Here is a 19,503-nt window from a genome sequence, read left to right as displayed (position 1 = left end):
TGAACAAAGGGATTGGGGAAGCATTGTGATGATGAATGTTGATGATGGTGGCCTACGATTTTGATTGAAGAAATCTTGTCAGTTGTCATTGTTTGTTGTTTCTCAAGTGCACTTGACTTGTGGTAAACGCAAAATATATATTTTCTTTTTGACAAATGGTAAACAAAATATTTACCAAATATATATATATATATTATAGTACATTTGCCAAATATATATATGGACGCTTTTCTTTTTTTGGAATTAATGGAAGCTTGCTAAACATTAACGACACCATTTAAGATCCATTTTATCTCTTTTTTTAGTCCATTTTGTCATCAATTTTTTAAAGCATTTTGTCATCATTTCATATCTTGAGTAAAATACAAATAATACTACTCTACTTCCAAATTATATTTAAACATTTAAATAGTACTACCACTATCATTTTTTTTGTTTAATATAATACGTGAGAAATTTGAAGTCATTACCTTTCGTTAGAAATAAGTGTTTTTAATCAATTAAATTATGCTTAAATCGATAAAGTTGTTACTAAAAAACTCATGTGGTACTTTTAAGAAATGTTAATTACAAATCCAATAAATTTTTAAATATATTTTATTATTAAATCTGATTGAATTTGGGAGAACATGAAATATAATGTAAAAAAAATGAATTTATTTTTTTGAGCAAACAATTTAAGTGTTCAAAAGGATTTGAATGTCTATGAACTTTTTAAATGGTATATTTATGATATTTATATATTAAAAATTTGATAATAACTCTCAAAGTTTTCAATTTTTTGTCTATTAAATTTGATATTTATGCCACCAAATATCTAGTTAAGAATAAAGACTTGTTACATGTGAAATTATAAATTCAAAAACTTATTTAGAAAAAAAATAAGTAGAGAAACCAAACTAAATGCATTTCAAAACATAGTTAAATCTATGAAGTTAAAGAATAAAGACTTGTCATATGTGAAATTATAAGTTCAAAAAACTTATTTAGAAAAAAATTAAATAGAGAAACCAAAATAGATATATTTTAAAACATATAGATTTAATTTACACAATTCTTGAAAGTTGAATGACAAAATGTATAATTTAATATTCAATTTAAATAAAACACCCGTTTGAAATGGTTTATTTGAAAATTTCAACTAAAATATATATATATATATATATATATATATATATAAAATAGTTATCTTATAACCCAAAGAAATATCAATCAATGAATATAGATAAGAGTGATTTTTTAAAAAATAATAGATATTTTAGGACAAAATAGGAGTTTAGTAGTTACTTAAAACTACCGATGAGTATGGTTAAGGACATATATTTTATAGGTTAAATACAAGTTTAATTCCTAAATGATTAAACTTTCAGAGGTGTTTAATAGTCACCGAATTAAATTAAAAAATGTCTAAGATCTTTAACTTTCAATAGACAATAGATCTTAAAATTTTTTATTTTATGTTCAAGAGATTCTAAATTTTAGATAATATAAAATAGGACAAATATCTCTTAAATATTGAAATTCAATTCAAAGAACCTGTCAGACATAAAATAAAAAATGAAAGATCTATTAAATATTTTTTATGCATCTAAAAGCTAGGGATCTATTATAGAGATCACGAATCTATAGCCACAAATATAGAAGTTTGTAAATCTATTTAACATTTTCTAAAATTCATAAATATCTTAGATGCAAATTAAAAATTAAGGGTTCGTTTGATAACCATTTCGTTATTTATTTTTGGTTTTTAGTTTTTCAAAAACATTTGATAACCAATTTAATTAATTTTTTTTTTTCAAAAACCATTTTGAAATTTTATGAAAATTTAAAAAAAAATAGTTTTCAAAAAACAGGTTTTTTTTTTCAAAATCTCATTTTTCTTCTAATAATCAACTTTTTTTTTCTTTATCACATTTATATCTAAAAAATTTATTTCTCACTCTAAAATTTTTTTATTTCTAAATTTCTCTCTACAAACTTTATTTTTCTCTCTTTAAAATTATCATATTTTGAATATTTATTAATATTTATCTCTCTCCAAATTTTTCTATATATTTTTTTCTAATAGATCAATTTCATTTTTCTGTCTAAAAATTTAATATTTTTTCTAACTTTTTTCTCTCTAAAATTTCATCTTTTATAACATTTCTTTCTATTCGTAATCTATTTTTTTCTCTAATTTTATTTTCTCGTTCAATTTTATTTGACTGTAACTTTTATTTATCTTTGTATTTATTTATTTTCTCTAAAAAATTTATTTTGAATATTGCTTTTATCTCTGAATTTGTTTCTACTATAATTTTTCTCTTTCTTTATAATTTTTTTTCTTTAACATATTTTTTTTCTTTAACATATCTTTTCCTCTCCACTTTATTTTTTTTCTCTACAATTTTTCTCTTTTTGTTTTAACTTTTCTTTCACTATTTTTTTTTCTAAATTTTTTTATTTATCTCTCTAAAATTTATCTTTCAAAAGTTTTTTTTTTCGGAAAGCTTCAAAAGTTTATTTACATCCCTCTAAATTTATATTTTTCATGTATGTACATTAGGGGGAAGACAAAAAGTTTCTACAGGTCGTGTCCCAAAATTAGGAAATACATGTCTTGTTCCCGATTCTATTTTTAAATAATTAATATATATTTATTACACTTTTTTTATACTTAAATTCTTAAAATAATTATAACCAATGGTTACAGAACATGTTTTGGTTTTCTGTTTTTTAAAAATAAAAAACAAAAAATGGCTATCAAACCTATATGATTTTTGTTTTTTAAAAACAGAAAACCAAAAATTAGAAAGAAGAAAAACTAAAAACTAAAATGATTATCAAACGACCTTAAAAGATTTAACTTGCCATTTGAGTTTGAACTTTAAATTATGTTCAATAGATTCACTCTAAAATTTTCCAGTATAATCAGGTGGCGGCCAAGATGGCGAATCAGATCATATTAGTATGGTGTTGGAGAAAAAAAAAAGGAATTATAAAAATAGCACAAAAAAAAAACTATGTATTTATATATATAAATATAGCATTAAGTTTTAAGATTTACAAAAATAGCATAATTTAGGAAACTTATATAACATGAGACAAATCAAATGCTATTTTTGTGATATTTTTGAGAAAAAAAAAAGTAGTAATATTTTTATAAATAATATTTATTTTATGAAATTTATAATTTCTCGTAAAGAAAATATTTGTACGATATGTAAAATGGCAGGCGGCCAAATTAAAAATAGTCTCCAGTTTCACAGTTTACTTTTACTTGCTCGTATGCTGAACAACGAGTGCCGCCCTTCTGCAACTATCTCTCCGGTCGTTTTGTTTTTGATAAGAACACTGGTTCCAGAATAGCGCCCTTTCTGCCCTAAAAGCTTCGAGATTATTTCCAATTCATCCTGCAATTAGATTTACATTTCGAATTTAATTTACAGAAAATCTTCGAATTCTTCTTGTTTGTGTTTATGGCCACATGAATCTGGGAGGTAAAAGAGAGCAGTACGTACTCCGACAGCGGCAGTCGAAAGATATGAGATCGACATGTCGACAGAAACCGGCTCCGGCAGGGCCTCGTCGTAGATTACGGAGGAACCGACTTCATCGACTAGGTTTGCGATAGCACCCGAAGCCAATTTTCCCGATCGATCCTGAAACGACAAATCGAAAGGAAGAGGCGTTGGAAATTAAGGAAAAGAAGAGCCCTCCCCCTCCGATTTCAAACTCAGTTCAACAATACCAAACAGATTTGATCGAGTACTTTGAGAACTTAATTTGGCGATTAAACTCTCCTCTTTTTTCATCGAGTAATTTGATTGCGAAAGAACCGAACTAGAACATCAACCGTTTACGCAGCGTCTTGATTATACTCTAAAAAATTAGGGCAAAGAGAGGTAGTAACGGCAAAAACAGAGAGAAATTGGTCGCAAAATGATCGAACTAAGAACATCAATCGATTTCAAGAATCTAAAAAATTAGGGCAAAGAAAGGAGGAGCGATGGCGGTGGATCTAACGGCAAAAGCAGAGAGAGTTCAGTAATATACTGTGAGGCGCGGGGGGACCTTGAAGGTACAGACGACGAGCCCTGGGTGGACGCGGTCGACTCGGATGCCTCGGAGAGCGAAGAAGGTGAAGAAGCATTTCTCTCCGGCTTTCCTCGGCCGGACGGCGAGTTTCTCTACGGCGTCTGATTCCTCCTTTGTGAGTTCCAGAAGCTGCTTCGTCTTCTCCATGATTTCGCTTTCAGTTCTCGAACGCTCTGATTAATCTTTATCAGAAGAGTTCAGATTTAATGTCTTGACCATTTTTTACATTATATTGTTAAATATTCATATTTAATAGAACATTACAGTTTTTTTTTTTCAGTACAGAATATTACATTTTTTAATGAAAATTATCCGTTTGGGTTCCAAATAAATAATAAAATTTTTAATTAACAATATTTTAGGAGCTAGGTTAGGATACATATTCCTCCCTCCACTATTCATTTATCATAAAAAACAAATTTCATCTTCGAATAAAATGGATACTAATATACTTGACTCATGATCTTAATAATTTTGAGTTCATGAAACTTGAAATTTATAAGATGTCTAATTTGTGTTTGGATTGTACCATATAATAAACTAACAGAAACCACAATTTGTATTATCGCAATGTTTCATTTATATATTATGGTCCATACACTTTTTTTTAGTATAAGTAGTAAATTTTAAATATGAATTTATTAGTCATGGGGATTTATAAAGTCTGTGGAATTCACAAACCCATGATTTTTAATGGAAAAATTTGCACATATCAAACGTCTCTTCTTAATTAACTTCTTTACATAGTATTACACAAATCTAACCCTTTAATTAAATACCATTAAATTATCATAATTTAAAAGGTTCAAATATAGATAAGAAACAAAAAAAAAAAAAATGTAAACATAGGAATCGGCATATAAAAGGCAAATGGATCGGCAAGTGTGAGAGAAGTGGGGTATGCGTTAGAGCAGAAGTGAGAGGAAATGACGAAGGTCTACATTTCATTTCCATTTTTTTATGATACATAATTTCTTTAATATACAGAGGAGGGTGTGATATCCCTACTTTTTTGTTTGTAAAGCAGTGATATTCATACTTGGATCATTCCTCCTCCATGTATTAAAGAAATACCGTATCATAAAAAACTACATAGGATAGATAAAAATGTGATGTACACCGAAGTTTTATAAGTGAAATATAGTAAGAAATTAGGTCCAATACAAAAATTCCTTTGTACGTTTTTTTTATGTCGATACAAATATATGGTAAAATAAAAGGATGTTACTCTGAAGTAAAATGTTCAATCTGTATTTTGTTTTTTAAGTACAATATGTGGCGATAGAACTTACAACTTCTTGAAGATATATATCCATTGGTGCACTATACAGAAAAATATTTGAAGGATGGAAAAAGGGCAGGAAGTCATATTTAATCGTTTTACTTTACATTTTATTGATTATTGTTAAATGAATATATCTTTGATAGAATATTTGATCACAAATATCTGATATGAAAATTCAAATCTACAATCTTTTGAAGACTCGAGATATTTCAACTATTTGGTTATATTTATAATATCTAAATTTATAATCTAAAATGTCATCAGTAATTAACACCTCACCATAGACAGTGACCTATAAAAGCTAAAGAGAAGCTGGTTGAAAATGACGTATGAATCTCGACTATCTTTATATCAATCAACTCAGGCTTTTATTGACTTGATCATTGGAGTGCTCACCTTTCTTTTGGAAGTATTTTTTCATCAGAATTCACAACACGTTTGAGTATTTTTTCCATCAGAATTCACAACACGTTTGAGTGTTAATTTCATACTCAAACAATAAATATCAGTGTGAATCTCAAACATATATTCCAGACTTCAAGTTGGGACTTTTATACAAATTATTTATACTCCACCCAAAGAGGGTTAATAGATGTGAGAGTTAAATTTTAAGGTGATTTTTTCTTTTTAAATGACTTCATTAAACACAACTAAACAACTACACGATAAGAATCCAAATTTATCCTCTTTACCATCTAGAAAAAGAATACAGATAACCATAACATAGGATCCCATATTAGCCACTTCATTTGATCTTCTATCAACATGCAAGAAGGAAATGGACAAATATGAAGATGCAACCCATTGGCTATTGTATCTCTTTGACCCAGGTTGCAACCTTGTTTTTCGACACACTAGCACCGCCTTGAATTGCCTCCAAAGAATTAGATTCAATCAAAATTCTCTCAACATTTATAGTGTGTTTACGAGTGATTTTGGCGTAACCAAAATTATTTTTGTCATTTTGTTAGTAAAATAATATTAATATATTCACTTAAAACTTATTTTAAAATAGTAAAATATTTATTTGTTAACTTATCTAATTTTTACTATTTTTTTTATAATTTTATTAGGAATATCCTCAACATTTTCACGAAGTGAGACCTCGATTTTCATCAACACCAACCTTTATTTCTAAACAAAGTTGTCAAGTTGTTGAGCAATCCGATGACCGGATAGGCAGGTTCCAGACTTGCCACAATCATTTCCTTTCTCCAACCAAAACCCAAAAAGCAAGACGGTCGTAGGTTCCTCTACACATCTCAAGAAGATGCTTCCAATCAAAACCAGACATTTCCCAAATCCACCCTATTTTCACTCTAATTACAAAAACAATGCACTTTTTTTTTAATTATTGATGTTAATTTCTAATTTCAAATTTAACATTTTCTAAAACACAATTATGAGAATACCCTCAATGTTTTTTTGTTCCACTTTAACCTCAATTTTATTGTTATGCAATCTAAATTGACTTAGGACCACGTATATATATTTGTAAGAAGATAACATCTTTTAAAATCATAGATTGAAGTCTAAAATAGATACTATTATAAATAGGTTCATAGCCTGCCTTGTGAATCACTTGTCGGGGTGCACATGTCTCAAAGCTCCGACAAAGTCCCATATTTTTGTAAAGATATGCAATTTTTTGAACGACCTAAATAAGTTCGATTTGATACAAATTCAGAATAAGTACTAATTAAGCTTTGTAGGTAGCAACAGTAGCCCCAACTCATCCCAATTTGGAGTCGAACTCCACCAACTGACTTAGCACCCGTCCAAAAGTTGAGCGTGTGAAACTTCGTGGATATTTAAATAAATAAAAAAAATCTCTGGAGAAAAAGAAAAATAATGGTAATAATAATTGGAATGAAAAACAAGTGATATTATTTTATGTAATATTTATTAAAAAGTGAATATTATTTACGGACGCATGAATGCAATAGAAGCGATTGAAACGCACTCGCGTAGCCATTGCAAACCTAAAGGGGGAGGAGGAGAGCGCTACGGCATTTTCTTATTATTATTAATAATAATTATGTAATTGAGATTTGAGAGAGGGTTTAATCAGGGTTTCTTCGGAGTTTATCTTTTTCTTTTTTCCGTTTCTTCACTCTCCTTTTTGTTTCTGAGTAGCACTTCTTCTTCAGGTTCTCTCTCTCGCTAACGATGCGCCATGAGAGCATTCTACAACTTCAGCCATGAATCTCCATGCCAAGACTGTACCGCATCGCCTCTCAACTTGTCAACGTCATCCTAGCAAACCGGTGACCGGATTCTGCGCCTACTGCCTCCGGGAACGCCTCGCCGGGATTGATCCCGATACGCGCCAGGAAACTCCTCCTCGGAACCAGCATTCTTCGTCGGAGCTCCGCCGCAGTAAATCTTTCTCTGCGGCGAAGCGCGACGCTGGCATCGGGCAACCGGAGGTGCAGCATCGGAAGTCGTGCGATGTTCGCTCTGGGAACAGCTTGTCGGACCTTTTCTGCCGCGAAGACCGGCCGAAATGTCCGAATCAGGAGGTGGAGATCGAGTCCGAGAACTTAGGTTTTGAATTGCGGGAGGTTGCGGCAAATGAGAGACAGTTTAGGGCTTCTGAGGGGGCAATTGGACCGCCTCTGGATACAATCGACGATTTTGCCGGAGGGGAGGCTGAGTTCAAGACGATGAAAGAATTTATAGATCTTGAAATTCGGAGGAAGAAGAATACGGGCCGAGATTTAAGAGAAATTGCAGGGAGTGTCTGGGAAGCGGCTTCAGTCATCAGCAAGAAACTCGGAAAATGGAGGAAAAAGCAGAAAATGAAGAATCTCGGTAACAGTAGTAATGCAGGTACGGTGAAAACAGAGGGTTTCAAGCCAAGAATGCTTGAAACGAGGGAGACTCGTTCCGAGGTTGGAGAATACGGATTGGGAAGAAGGTCTTGTGATACAGATCCAAGATTCTCCGTCGATGCAGGAAGGATGTCGTTGGATGATTCCCGGTATTCGTTCGATGAACCCAGGGCTTCTTGGGATGGGTATTTGATTGGAAGAACTTATCCAAGGCTTGCGCCGATGGTTTCAGTTTTAGAAGAGGTCAAATTCCCTGGCAATGGATTTGAGAATGGTGATCCTCCTGATGAAGCAGAAGGGCCCCTGATGAATGTAGGAGATAAGATCCCTGGTGGATCGGCTCAGACCAAGGATTACTATATGGAATCATTGTCTTCTCTGAGGCGGAGGAAAAGTTTTGATCGTTCAAGTTCGCACAGAAAAGGGGCGTCTGCAGATTTTGATGACTTGAAGTCAATATCAAACGCAAAGGTTTCTCCTGCAACTACAGAGTTGTTCTATGGTGCGAAGGTGTTGATTACAGAGAAAGATTTGAACGACTCTCACTCAAAATCAACCAGAGATGGCGATTTGAGTGGCAGTGAAGTTACTTCCAAAGATTCTGTTCCTGATGCAGCTGGGAGCGATCGGAAGACATTCAAGAAGGCGTACAGATGGCAGAAAGTATTAAAAGTTTTGGGTATGATGCAAAAGCGAAGCGAGAGCAAGTCTGATGATGAGGAAGGCTGTGTTGGAGTAAACTCGGTTGACCGGCCCTTGGCCGAGTCTTGGGAAAAGCTGAGGCGGGTAGCTAACGGAGAAGCAAATTGTTCTGTTAGCCAGAAGCTCATTCGCAGCTATAGCGTAAGCTGTAGAGATCCCAACAAACTGGCTGGGTTCAACGGCGGTAATGATTTGAAACTGAACGGTTTAAGGCGGAGAGACGATCTTACATTGCAGAGGAATCGGAGTGTCAGGTATTCACCAAATAACTTTGACAATGGCTTATTAAGGTTCTACTTGACGCCATTGAGGAGCTACAGCAGAGGCAAACCAGGAAAGAGCAGGCCAAGAAGTTCTCCTTTCAATGTCAAACATGTCACGTAAAAAGGTGCATCACTTCTTCCTTCAAGAAAAGTCTGTACTGTAAACATTATATAAACTAGTTATTCTCATCCCTCTGATAAAACTTATGTTCTTATTACGAGCTGGATAAAGCTTGAAAAATGAAAAATTAATTTCAGTTGTTAATGGCTTATTTGTGTAGAGATTATCCAGATATGAACAACTTCTCTAATACCTTCTTTTTTTAGTATGAGTTGTTAACAAACGGAAAAACAACAAGAACAAAAACTAAATTTAGAGACGGAATAAAGAGGCTGTTTTTTTGGATTATTCTTGAATGAGCTCATATCCATAGTTTCTACATCAATCAGCGAAGGGTTCCAACGGGCCTCTTATACTTGTACCACTTGGCTATGAAAATAAAAGCAATCAAGTTTTTGACACTCAACAGCGCCAAGAGAAAGAAGAAATAATGTATATGGCCGTAGTTCAAATTGTCTGGTATCCATCCAAGCTTCCCATTTTTAGTGCTGACATTGGTCACAATAGTCACAAGTAGAGAGCTCAGGTAGTTTCCAAGTGCAACAGTAGTGAGCGAGAGAGCCGAGCCGAGACTCCTCATGGCATCGGGAGCTTGCTCGTAAAAGAACTCCAACTGGCCAATGAAAGTAAATACTTCTGCACAACCAATGAGAAAATACTGAGGAACTTGCCAGAAGATGGACATGGGCATGTGCTTGAGTTCATAGTAGTTGTGCCTTTTCACTTCTCGGAGCCTCACGAGTTCTAAGATCGCTGCAGATAGCATAGCTAGAATTGAAATAAGCAGGCCAATGCCCATTCTCTGCAGTTGAGTTATGCCATTCGGGTGGCCAGTGTATTTTCGAGCCACTGGAACTATGATTCGATCATAAACCGGGACCCAAAAGATCACACTCAGTGTGTCAAAGATTGAGAGAGATGCAGCTGGGATTTCAAAGTTGGGGCCAAGATGAATATTCATTCTGTCACCCTGCAACACAAATAAATTGCCCATTTGACTATACACAGCAGCGAACACGATACCGGTGGCCCATACTGGAAGCAACCTTATGATGGCTTTTAGCTCCTCTACTTGAGTGACAGTGCAAAGCTTCCATGGGTCTACTGAGCCCTTCAACATCTGATCTGATTCTAGCTCCACTGCTGCCTTGTCAAAGAACCTGAAAAATACAACAGAATTTGGCACAAAAAGAAGATGATACATAATGACTCGTTTCTTACATGTAGTTTTTGATGTAGCAAGTCTAGATATTGAAGTTTTATCCTTTTCAGCCTAGATGGATACACTACGAAGCGCTTTGAGACAGGGTTTACGGTCTTAAAAGCAAACCTGAAATCATCGGTGTGGTCGAGTTTGCGGCTTCCTACTATAGAAGACTCAGAATCAGCAGTCTCGTACAGAGACTTGCTTTCTGGTACTTTGACCTTGTATTTTCTAAAAGATGACACCAGGACCTGACTTATGCGGGTAAAAGGACTTCCTCCAGGTTTCTGGTTCCGATACAGTCGAGTGCCCGAAAAGAAACTCAACACAGCAATCGCCATAGCCACTGCTGGAATACCAAATCCCCACCCCCAACTCACATTATCTTGCACCCAAACCAGCACAGAACTTGCAATAAGAGCCCCAACATTGATTGAAAGATAGAACCAATTGAAGAAAGAGCTCTTGTGCCTCTTCTCAGTCTCATTAGCATCATCAAACTGATCCGCTCCATAAGACGAAACACAAGGCTTAATCCCACCGGTCCCCAATGCAATCAGGTACAATGCCACAAAACACACCGCACTTTGAGCATTCGTTGCATAACAATCATCTTTCGCGACGCAGGTGGGCTTTAGGCCAGGGACTGATGCTGACAACGTCAAAAGTGTCATCCCCTGCATATGTATTACACTAAACTTCAAGCTTAATCCTAATAAATCTCTATCTTCTACATAAATTTCTTACAGATACAGAACTCACAATAACATAGAGGATGGAGAAGCTGGCAATGGTGTAATATCTACCCAAATAGGCATCAGCCAGAAAGGCTCCAATCAAGGGGGTAATGTAACAGGTACCACTCCAATTTGACACATTTTTAGAGGCTGTGGCACTGTGCTGATTCAGATGTTTCGTAAAATAAATCACCAGGTTGGAGCTCATTCCATAGTAAGCCAATCTCTCACAAAACTCATTTCCTATTCAAGATTCAGCACCAGTTTATGTTATGTTATGAGCAGATATTCAGAATCATTAGTTGAATCCCTATTTTGGAAACTCATCAATCAAATTTTTCAGCACAGGAAAATTACCCAAAATATAGGGGCAGGCTCTCCAGGTTCCCGTTTGGCTCCTAACAGCGGGATTTCCTCGGTAGTCCACTGTTCCATCTTGCGTGTAGATACTGTCTTCTTCCTCCATGGTTGGACTTCAGAAACTTCAACTTCAGCAGCCGAATCTCCAACAACCTGACAGTTCAACAAAGTTTCGGAAACAGAAAACGAAGAAGAAGGAGAGAATCGCTTCCCATTTCGAAGATCGAAGCAGATTTGGGGGAAAAGAACATACCTAACAACGAGAGAATCGCATCCAGAACCAGGTAATTTTAGCAATTGCGATTTGGTATGGAAGATAATGAGTAGTAATCTTACTCTGACAGAGTCCACGCGTTGAAAATTGTGAAATGGGAAAACGCAAAGTGGTGGTGGTGGTGGGACCTGCAAATCACATCAAGGAGGACTCCATTAAAAAGTCCCTTGAAGAAGAAGAAGAACAGCGAGGATTCCTTGCAATTGGCGGCGATGGTAAAACGGGGATGGCGTGAAAAATCAAACAAAGGGATTGAGAGAGAAGTTTTGTTGGGATTTGGACGTCCGCATCGGCGTGGAAACGATTTGCTGTTTGAGATGGTGACAATTTGATAATGTTTGTGTTCCCATTTGCAGAAAGAAAAATGGCTGCCAAAGGCAAAGCCATTGGATTAACGCCTAACGGTAATGCTTGGACAATAATGGACTTTGGAGAATATAGAGACTAAAATTGACGATGAATTCAATTATTAATTTTTTTTTAAGTACATAGCAAAATCAAATAAACGACTTGGATTATATATCCAAAAAGATCCGTTCTTGGCTATTCCACAGGCGGTAGGAAGATACTACTTAATTCTTTCCATTCATTCCCAAGGAAAAACACATTTCGGGATAGATAAGTATGTTGGGTGTTCGAGACTCTCGAATATTGTTGTCTTCTTACGTGAATTGTCTTTTCTTTTTTTTTTTTTGAGAAACATGAATTACTTAATTATATAAACATCGTAACTATTGATCAGATTTTGTACCACTTTGGAATCGATTTTAGTCCAAATAGATCGGATTCTAGCTTCAAAAATAATTCTAGACGATAATATATTGTTGGTTCAAACAATATGATGTGTTACTATTACTACTAAAAAATATATATAGTTTATCACTAATATAATTTATCATTGATATGTCTATTAAAGTAAGAAAGATAATTGTGTAAACAAATCTAAATAGGGGTGTCAGAAATTTTAAACAAAATTGCCACCCGTTCAAAATTTCCCATAATTAATGTGTCAATTACTCAAATATTGCAAAATTATTATTAAAAAAAAAGTTACTCAAATATTCAACTGGCTCTCTCTCTCTCTCTCTCTCCCTCTCTCTCTCTCTTTGTATGCACAATTCAACAAGATATATGAGATTTAAATTTAACAATAAAATAATAACAAAATAAAAGTTGTCAACCATCGTTGATATCGTATCGTCCATGTGACGTTTCCGATTCAAAGTTATCAAAACTACCAGCCTTAAGTCGTAACCGTTTACCAATTAGGTGCGGATTTCTTTTTATATAAATATATTTTTTATCATTTAAATATTAAGAAAATTTATTATAGGTTTGAACGAAATTTTATTATTTAAAAATATTTATTTTTTAGTTTATTAAGTGATGTGTTTGAATGGATTTTAAATTTATCCACGTCGTCTACGAGGTTGATACATGTTATAGAGAGATAAAACAAGATCAAGTTGGGCAACAGAGATCGAAGGAGAACCAAGAGAAGACACGAACTAGGAAAGGGAGTTAGCGCTTGACGACCTGAGCCGGCCCCCGATCGACCAAGTCTCGGGGCCGAGACCTTTTTAGTGTCGAGCTATTCTTGGCTCCCTGGTTGAGAACTCCGATTCAACTCGACCGCTGCGCATTCCCACCCGAATCCATCGTGTCCCGACTCTGGATTTCCTACGGATTCAACTTCTGTGAATCCTAAATCCTAAAAGGATTATGATTCGACTTCTATAATTCCTAAAGAGATTAGGGCTCTGACTTTTATAAATAAGAGGGTGAACCAAATCCCTAGAGGTACATCAAAGTACCATACTCTCTATACTCTATTTCTCCGATTCTGACTTGATCTCGTTGAAAACCAAATTTCTGCTTCAAATAATACAGTAGATGGGTTGGTAGGGATCAAGATGTTCACAAAATTCAGTGACAAAAAAGAAAACAATAATAATACCGATCAACCTGATCCAAACTAATTTAGTTTAGATTGGATTCAAATAAATGAAAATTCTATAGGTTGGGCCGGTTTAAAGATTCACTTAAAATAAATTTTGATTGAATCAAACAAACTCAAACTTATTAAAAATTTAAAAATCACCATAAAACTTATATATATTTACATTGATTTTAATTTTATTTCAATAAATAATTTTTTATGTGCTAGTAATTTTATTATGACTTTTTAAAACCAACTATTTTAGGTTTTGGTGCGTACTTTAACCTAATGAAAGTCAATCCAAATATTTTATGGTTGGATTGCGTCAAGTTTATTATTTAATGAAAATTGTTTGGATCGAATAAATTTACGAACAATAGGTAAAATGGCAACCCAACCTAAAAATCCTTAAAATTGAGCCTTAATGTGAACATTACCTTAAAAGTATGAACACGGGTATGAAAAAAACAAGTGGAAGCTAGCTAAGCCGTTCTTCCAAAGTTAGAATATTCCACAAAGAGAAAAAAAAAATGGATGTCTTTTATTTGGACTTTTATGTTTGAATCTTCTCATTTTAAATTAAAAAAAAAAAAAAGGTATTCATATTAATCATTGAATTCCAAAGTTCTTATCACCTATGTTTTTTTAAGTGCTCGGTTTATGAATGTCGTTTTCAAATTTTATTATATTTCGAAATTTCAAACTTTGGATTCTGCCTTTGCCACGTCAGCTACTAATGGGCTTTTATCCTCTCCAGCCCAATCTAGTTCTAACAAACCATTATGAGTCCGTTGGGCCGAACCAGATTATCTAATGGGCTTTTCCTCCTCTGGCCAGTTAAATAAATCTGATGGTCACACTCACGGCCCATGAGGATCTGAGAATTATAATTCATATTTGAATATGAACATTTTGAAACGATGAATATGAAAATTAATCATTTCTAACCTCGTACTAAAAAAAAAAAAAAAAAATCATCTCTAATCTCAGCAAGAAAATTGGATACGTTTTAGTATATTCGTTATTATTAATTACTCATAAAGCATTCAATTAAAATAAATTGAAAAAATCTCCTCACCATGAATTCCCAAAGTTACGGTGAGAATATTTATTAAAAAAAAAAAGTTATGGGGAGAATTACAATTCTTTGCATAATCATAAATAAATAAGAAATTCTCTCTAGATAAAATTTAGACCACCAATATTTTACAAATGTCCATTTGTTATAAACATTTACAATTATTTCCAAATTTGAAGGAAGATTTTTTTGTTACCAAAATACCCTCCTAAAATTCTCCCACCACATTTATTATGTAATTTTAATTTATATTTTCTTACTAATTTGATTTTCGTTGAAAGTTAATATATTTATTAATGATTAGATTTGAAATTTGTAATCTTTATTAATTATGTAATATACTTAATTAATAAATTAATGACAATTAATCCCTTACATTTCTATATTAACTCATTTTCTCTCCATTTCTATTTGCAGCAAACAATTTTTTTAGATTATGGATTTTAGACTCCTCTGGCAAACATTACCAACACGAACGACCACAAGTTTTACATTAAGCCTCTTTCTAAATCGATGCTAGATAAAAGTAAATTTCTTTTATAATTTGAACAATTTAAAAATTAAGATCTTCAAATAACGGCCTACTCATGTAATTATCCTAAATAAGTAGGTTGTTCCTCGTCATCATACTATTATAAATGTCATCCGAATCTTAGATGTTAGATTAGTATTATGAGATCAATATTTCAACCAAAATTTTAATAAATCAAATTATTCATTCGCTCAGTGATAACTGACACCTTCTTATGATCATCTTTTTCTTATCGGAAAGTTTAATCCCCTCATTATCACAATTAGCAATTTATTTCTAAAAATGTTAATGATCCTTTATCGATCCATATAAAATTTTGGTGATATTTATAATCCATCATCAAATATTAATAGATTGGGAAATTCAAAATTAAAGCTAGCTCAAAAAAAAAAAGGAAAAAGAATAATGGAATTTATAATAATAGTCATTAAAACCGCCAGGTGGAGTCCCACACGTGGGGGGAGGCTAAGAGAAGTGGAAGTAGCACGCGCGCACGTGGGAGGAGTCGATCACACGCTTTCCGGTATGCCTTTGAAATCTGAATCACATTTTGTCCAGCTTTTAAAAAATGGAAAGCCAAAGGGGGGAATCTTTCCTTAAATGGAAAGGGCCCACATGCCATTTTATTAAATGTCTTTATTTTCAATAATATAATATATTTTCTAAAAACTGACTCGTATAATAATAATTTTTAAATAGCATTTGAATTCCACCAACATTTCCAATTAAATACGCTCTTCTCCCATTTTACCCCTTTGATACACCCAATAGACACATGGGTCCCACTCACAACCCCCAAGAAAAACTCCAGATAATAATAAAAAATATATATATTTCATCTTTTTTTTAAGAGAAAAATATGTATTTCAAATTTTCAGGATAAAAATTATAATTCATTCAAATATTGACTTCCTTTGATACATATTAGTTTATAACATTTGGTAGAAGAAAATATAATTTGGTCCAAAATGCGATTAAACCAAAAGTCGGATTGATTTGAAAAATGGCTTCTAGAATTAACATTATGAAATACGGGTTATAACGAAGGCATGGGTCTAGCTAACTAGTAAAAAATTGATTGCCTCAATTCTGTCAATCTTTTAAAAATAAATATTTAGACGTAACGTTCGTTTAAAGAGATAAAATGTTTGAGGTAAAGTAGCATATTCTCTTTGCAAATTTGCGCAATAGTGATTATTTTTACCTTTATTATTTTTACTTTTATTATATAATTCAAATAGACAAAATTTGGTATATATAAATTCTGACCTCTAAGCTCCATCATCTTAATTATTATCAAACAATTTTGCTATTTTTAGCTTCAAATTCTACCATTGCACTATGAGTTTTAATTTTTTTTTATTGAACATCATTTTAAATAAGTAAGGTCAATATCACATCTAAATTTAATTTATTGTTTTAATATTCACTCAATCAAATGAAATCAGTGAATTTTTATCGGATAAGTTTGTCTTTTAAAACAATATTTGAATTGTATTCAAATTATGTAACCTACAAAGTGAAAATTTTTACAAATAACATTTAAATATTTTAAATATTTTCGGATTGTAGGTGTGTTAGCTACCGAAAACATGGAATAATACAACTCCTTTTTTTTTTTTATTAAACCCATTGTTTTCTTAGTTCCTAGTTTTGGATCGCCAATGCTCCTCATACGTTTTTCCTTTTAATTACTTCTAAAAAATAAAAGAACATGTACCGCTAATAACCGTTCCAAATATAGAGCGGGATCCACTCGTATATTCAATTACACTATAATCATAGCTTGTGACGATTGGTTAGATAACTAAATAAATGAAAAGTAACCAAAAAATGGATTAGGTTTTAGGTTATGTTGATTTAGATTTAGTTCAAAGAACAAAGAGACAAAGCCATAAACCAACTTGGAGAAGAATATTGGGGGACCATTATTTTAATACCAAATCTCCTGTTTAATTCTCACATTTCCAATACTAATTTTATTTTAGTGCTTTCAATTTTCAAGAGTCAGCCACCAACCACTAATATTATTTCTTTTGTTTTCTTTATCAATTAATATTAATTTCTTTTTTTTAAATTAAATCAATAAATATATATTAAATAATTTTGTGTTCCCTAGAGCGTGTGCGCATGCAATGGAAAAAGACACACAAACCAGAGCCAATGTATTGAAGAGGACCCCCACATATTTTTGTCAATGAAATTACCTGTAAATATTATTTTATTTTATTTTATTTTTTGATATTTTATTCCAATATTATACTTCAATTACAAGCTTCAATGCCGCCTTTTTCTTCCTCTTATTATTTTTAAATCATATAATAATTGATCTGTAAAGTTTTTTCTTAAAAAAATAATTCAATTTCCTGAGAATCAATAAATAAAGACAATTTTTTAAGTAAAAAAAAAAAGAACTATAAGAGTTGGTGTTCGATATTAAATAATAATTGGGAGCGATAATGGAAAAAACCAATAATGTGTCTCTTGAGGTGACAAGAAATGTTAATTTTCTCTCTATAAAATGATCAAATTGTTTGCCCTTTTAAACCAACTTTTGATATATAGGTTTTGAACCAATTTTCAGTTCAATTATTAATAAACAAAATCAATAACTATTGTTTATTCATCTCAATTTAAATCCCCTCTATATTTTATAAATTAAATATTATAAATGTTATTTTTATTTGTCACATATTGTGCTCTGTCTTTTGCATGCATAATTGGCTATTATTTGGGTGAAAAAGCTAGCCATAGCCAATATTTCTACTTACAAGTTATATTTAATAATATTCAGGCGTAAAGGTTAAAATTATACCAAAATTTTGGTTTTTATTTTTTCCTAACTCAGCTTTAACACAGATTTTATATATTTTTTTTCTTGTATGAAATTTTAAATGTGGGTGTATAAATTAAAACATCAATTTAAGGTTACCCATATTTTAACCCATTTCTTTTTTCTTAAAAGAAAATGTAACCAAGTTTATCATTTGCCAACCTTCCCCATTTTCAAAATCATCCTTTTTAATTTCCTTCAATGGAGTAGATTGAAATGTTGGAAATTTTAAACAAATCCTAATTCATTATTATTCTAAAACAAAAGCCATAAAATTGCAGAACAATCAAGGCCAAGGATCTAAGCATGAAGAAAACCAAAATCTATAAAGAGATTAGAATTACCTGAAATCATTAGATAGATTGACCACGATCTGCAAAAAATTGTGGTTTGTGGTCTTCCTCAACTATGCAACCCAGACCAAATATGGGCAATACTCTCTGTTTGATGGGGAACAGAAGGCTAGTGTATTGGGGACCATAACCATATATTTATAGGTTAATCCTAGGGTTTCCTATAATCCCTTAGGATTAATGAGCTGGTTTCTACTCAGCAAGCCACACCACTAAATGGGAAGTCATGGGCCCATAATTAAGATCACTTGTATGCCCATTAAATAGTCCAAATATAATTGCTGTTTAGGTTGTTACCCACATATGAATCAATTATTAAATTAATTCCAACATGAAAATCTATCCTTTTTAATTTCCTTTCATTTGAGTAGATTTAAAATCCCTGAAGAGTCGGTCTCTATTTTCAGTTATGAGAATCTCATTTCTAGTACTATGATGACGTTGTCCGAAACTAATGCCTTAATTGAAAAACTATTTTCTAATTGACATTTAACGAGTACTATTGATTATTGATTAATTGGCACTTGAAAGTTTTTGTTATTCAAATATTTTACTTTGACTTGTTCTTGAGTCTAATACAATGCAAACATCGACCCGTAACCTAAAAGCATCTCGAATCAAATTCGCTAATCAAACCCATCAAATTCAATAATGATCCTCAAAAGCAATTCCACTCAACCAAACTTTGTTAAGAATTAAACTTGAAGATTATTATTCAAGACTATCATTTAAACTCACTTTTCACTTTAATCTTTGTGTAATTAGATCACCCCTTCTTTTCATCTTTTTCTTTTTCCCTTTTTTTTTTTTTTAACTTTCAGAAAACAACATTATCCAAATATGACAGTTGGCAAGGCAACACCAAAGTCATAGTCATAAAATCATCTTTTTGGGGTTTTAGGGTATGA

The 19,503-nt window shown here is 32.5% G+C and overlaps 3 protein-coding genes across 4 annotated transcripts; 1 reads left to right on the top strand and 2 right to left on the bottom strand.

Annotated features, from left to right (window-relative positions):
- Positions 1-2,368: 2,368 nt before the first annotated feature.
- LOC111017075 (Thioesterase superfamily protein) lies at positions 2,369-4,308 on the bottom strand. 2 transcript variants are annotated; one of them, XM_022292735.2, is made up of 3 exons: positions 4,057-4,308; positions 3,504-3,644; positions 2,369-3,395 (listed from the first exon to the last, which is right to left on the bottom strand). In XM_022292735.2, the coding sequence occupies exons 1-3, from the start codon at positions 4,225-4,227 to the stop codon at positions 3,246-3,248; spliced, it is 462 nt and encodes a 153-aa protein (XP_022148427.1). In that variant the 5' UTR covers positions 4,228-4,308; the 3' UTR covers positions 2,369-3,245. The 2 variants fall into 2 exon arrangements, with proteins under 2 accessions (XP_022148427.1, XP_022148426.1); XM_022292734.2 differs by having other exon boundaries at positions 4,039-4,306.
- Positions 4,309-7,373: 3,065 nt separating this feature from the next.
- On the top strand, positions 7,374-12,601 carry LOC111017017 (protein OCTOPUS). Its single transcript, XM_088120853.1, has 4 exons — positions 7,374-9,289; positions 9,492-11,049; positions 11,239-11,440; positions 11,570-12,601. Exon 1 carries the CDS (start codon positions 7,567-7,569, stop codon positions 9,283-9,285), a length of 1,719 nt encoding a protein of 572 aa, XP_087976979.1. The 5' UTR covers positions 7,374-7,566; the 3' UTR covers positions 9,286-9,289; positions 9,492-11,049; positions 11,239-11,440; positions 11,570-12,601.
- Positions 9,537-11,722, bottom strand: LOC111017019 (protein NRT1/ PTR FAMILY 8.1). The gene is made up of 4 exons (XM_022292646.2): positions 11,584-11,722; positions 11,252-11,469; positions 10,616-11,166; positions 9,537-10,445 (listed from the first exon to the last, which is right to left on the bottom strand). The coding sequence occupies exons 1-4, from the start codon at positions 11,690-11,692 to the stop codon at positions 9,611-9,613; spliced, it is 1,713 nt and encodes a 570-aa protein (XP_022148338.1). The 5' UTR covers positions 11,693-11,722; the 3' UTR covers positions 9,537-9,610.
- Positions 12,602-19,503: the final 6,902 nt, after the last annotated feature.

This window comes from Momordica charantia (genome assembly GCF_013281855.1).
Source record: "Momordica charantia cultivar OHB3-1 chromosome 2 unlocalized genomic scaffold, Mcharantia_2.0 BLBB01000002.1, whole genome shotgun sequence".
Lineage (NCBI taxonomy): Eukaryota > Viridiplantae > Streptophyta > Magnoliopsida > Cucurbitales > Cucurbitaceae > Momordica > Momordica charantia.
Note: the sequence above shows the minus strand (reverse complement) of the source record. Positions and strands in the feature narration are given on the sequence as shown.

What these genes read in the sequence shown, in the direction of transcription:
- LOC111017075 (XM_022292734.2), bottom strand. Translation starts at nt 4,227, where the DNA reads ATGGAGAAGACGAAGCAGCTTCTGGAACTCACAAAGGAGGAATCAGAC. An exon ending in AGGTCCCCCCGCGCCTCACA is followed by an intron (nt 3,645 to 4,038) that starts GTATATTACTGA and finishes TTGTCGTTTCAG; the next exon opens with GATCGATCGGGAAAATTGGC. An exon ending in TTTCGACTGCCGCTGTCGGA is followed by an intron (nt 3,396 to 3,503) that starts GTACGTACTGCT and finishes ATCTAATTGCAG; the next exon opens with GATGAATTGGAAATAATCTC.
- LOC111017017 (XM_088120853.1), top strand. Translation starts at nt 7,567, where the DNA reads ATGAATCTCCATGCCAAGACTGTACCGCATCGCCTCTCAACTTGTCAA.
- LOC111017019 (XM_022292646.2), bottom strand. Translation starts at nt 11,692, where the DNA reads ATGGAGGAAGAAGACAGTATCTACACGCAAGATGGAACAGTGGACTAC. An exon ending in TCTCCATCCTCTATGTTATT is followed by an intron (nt 11,167 to 11,251) that starts GTGAGTTCTGTA and finishes ATACATATGCAG; the next exon opens with GGGATGACACTTTTGACGTT. An exon ending in GACCACACCGATGATTTCAG is followed by an intron (nt 10,446 to 10,615) that starts GTTTGCTTTTAA and finishes TGTATTTTTCAG; the next exon opens with GTTCTTTGACAAGGCAGCAG.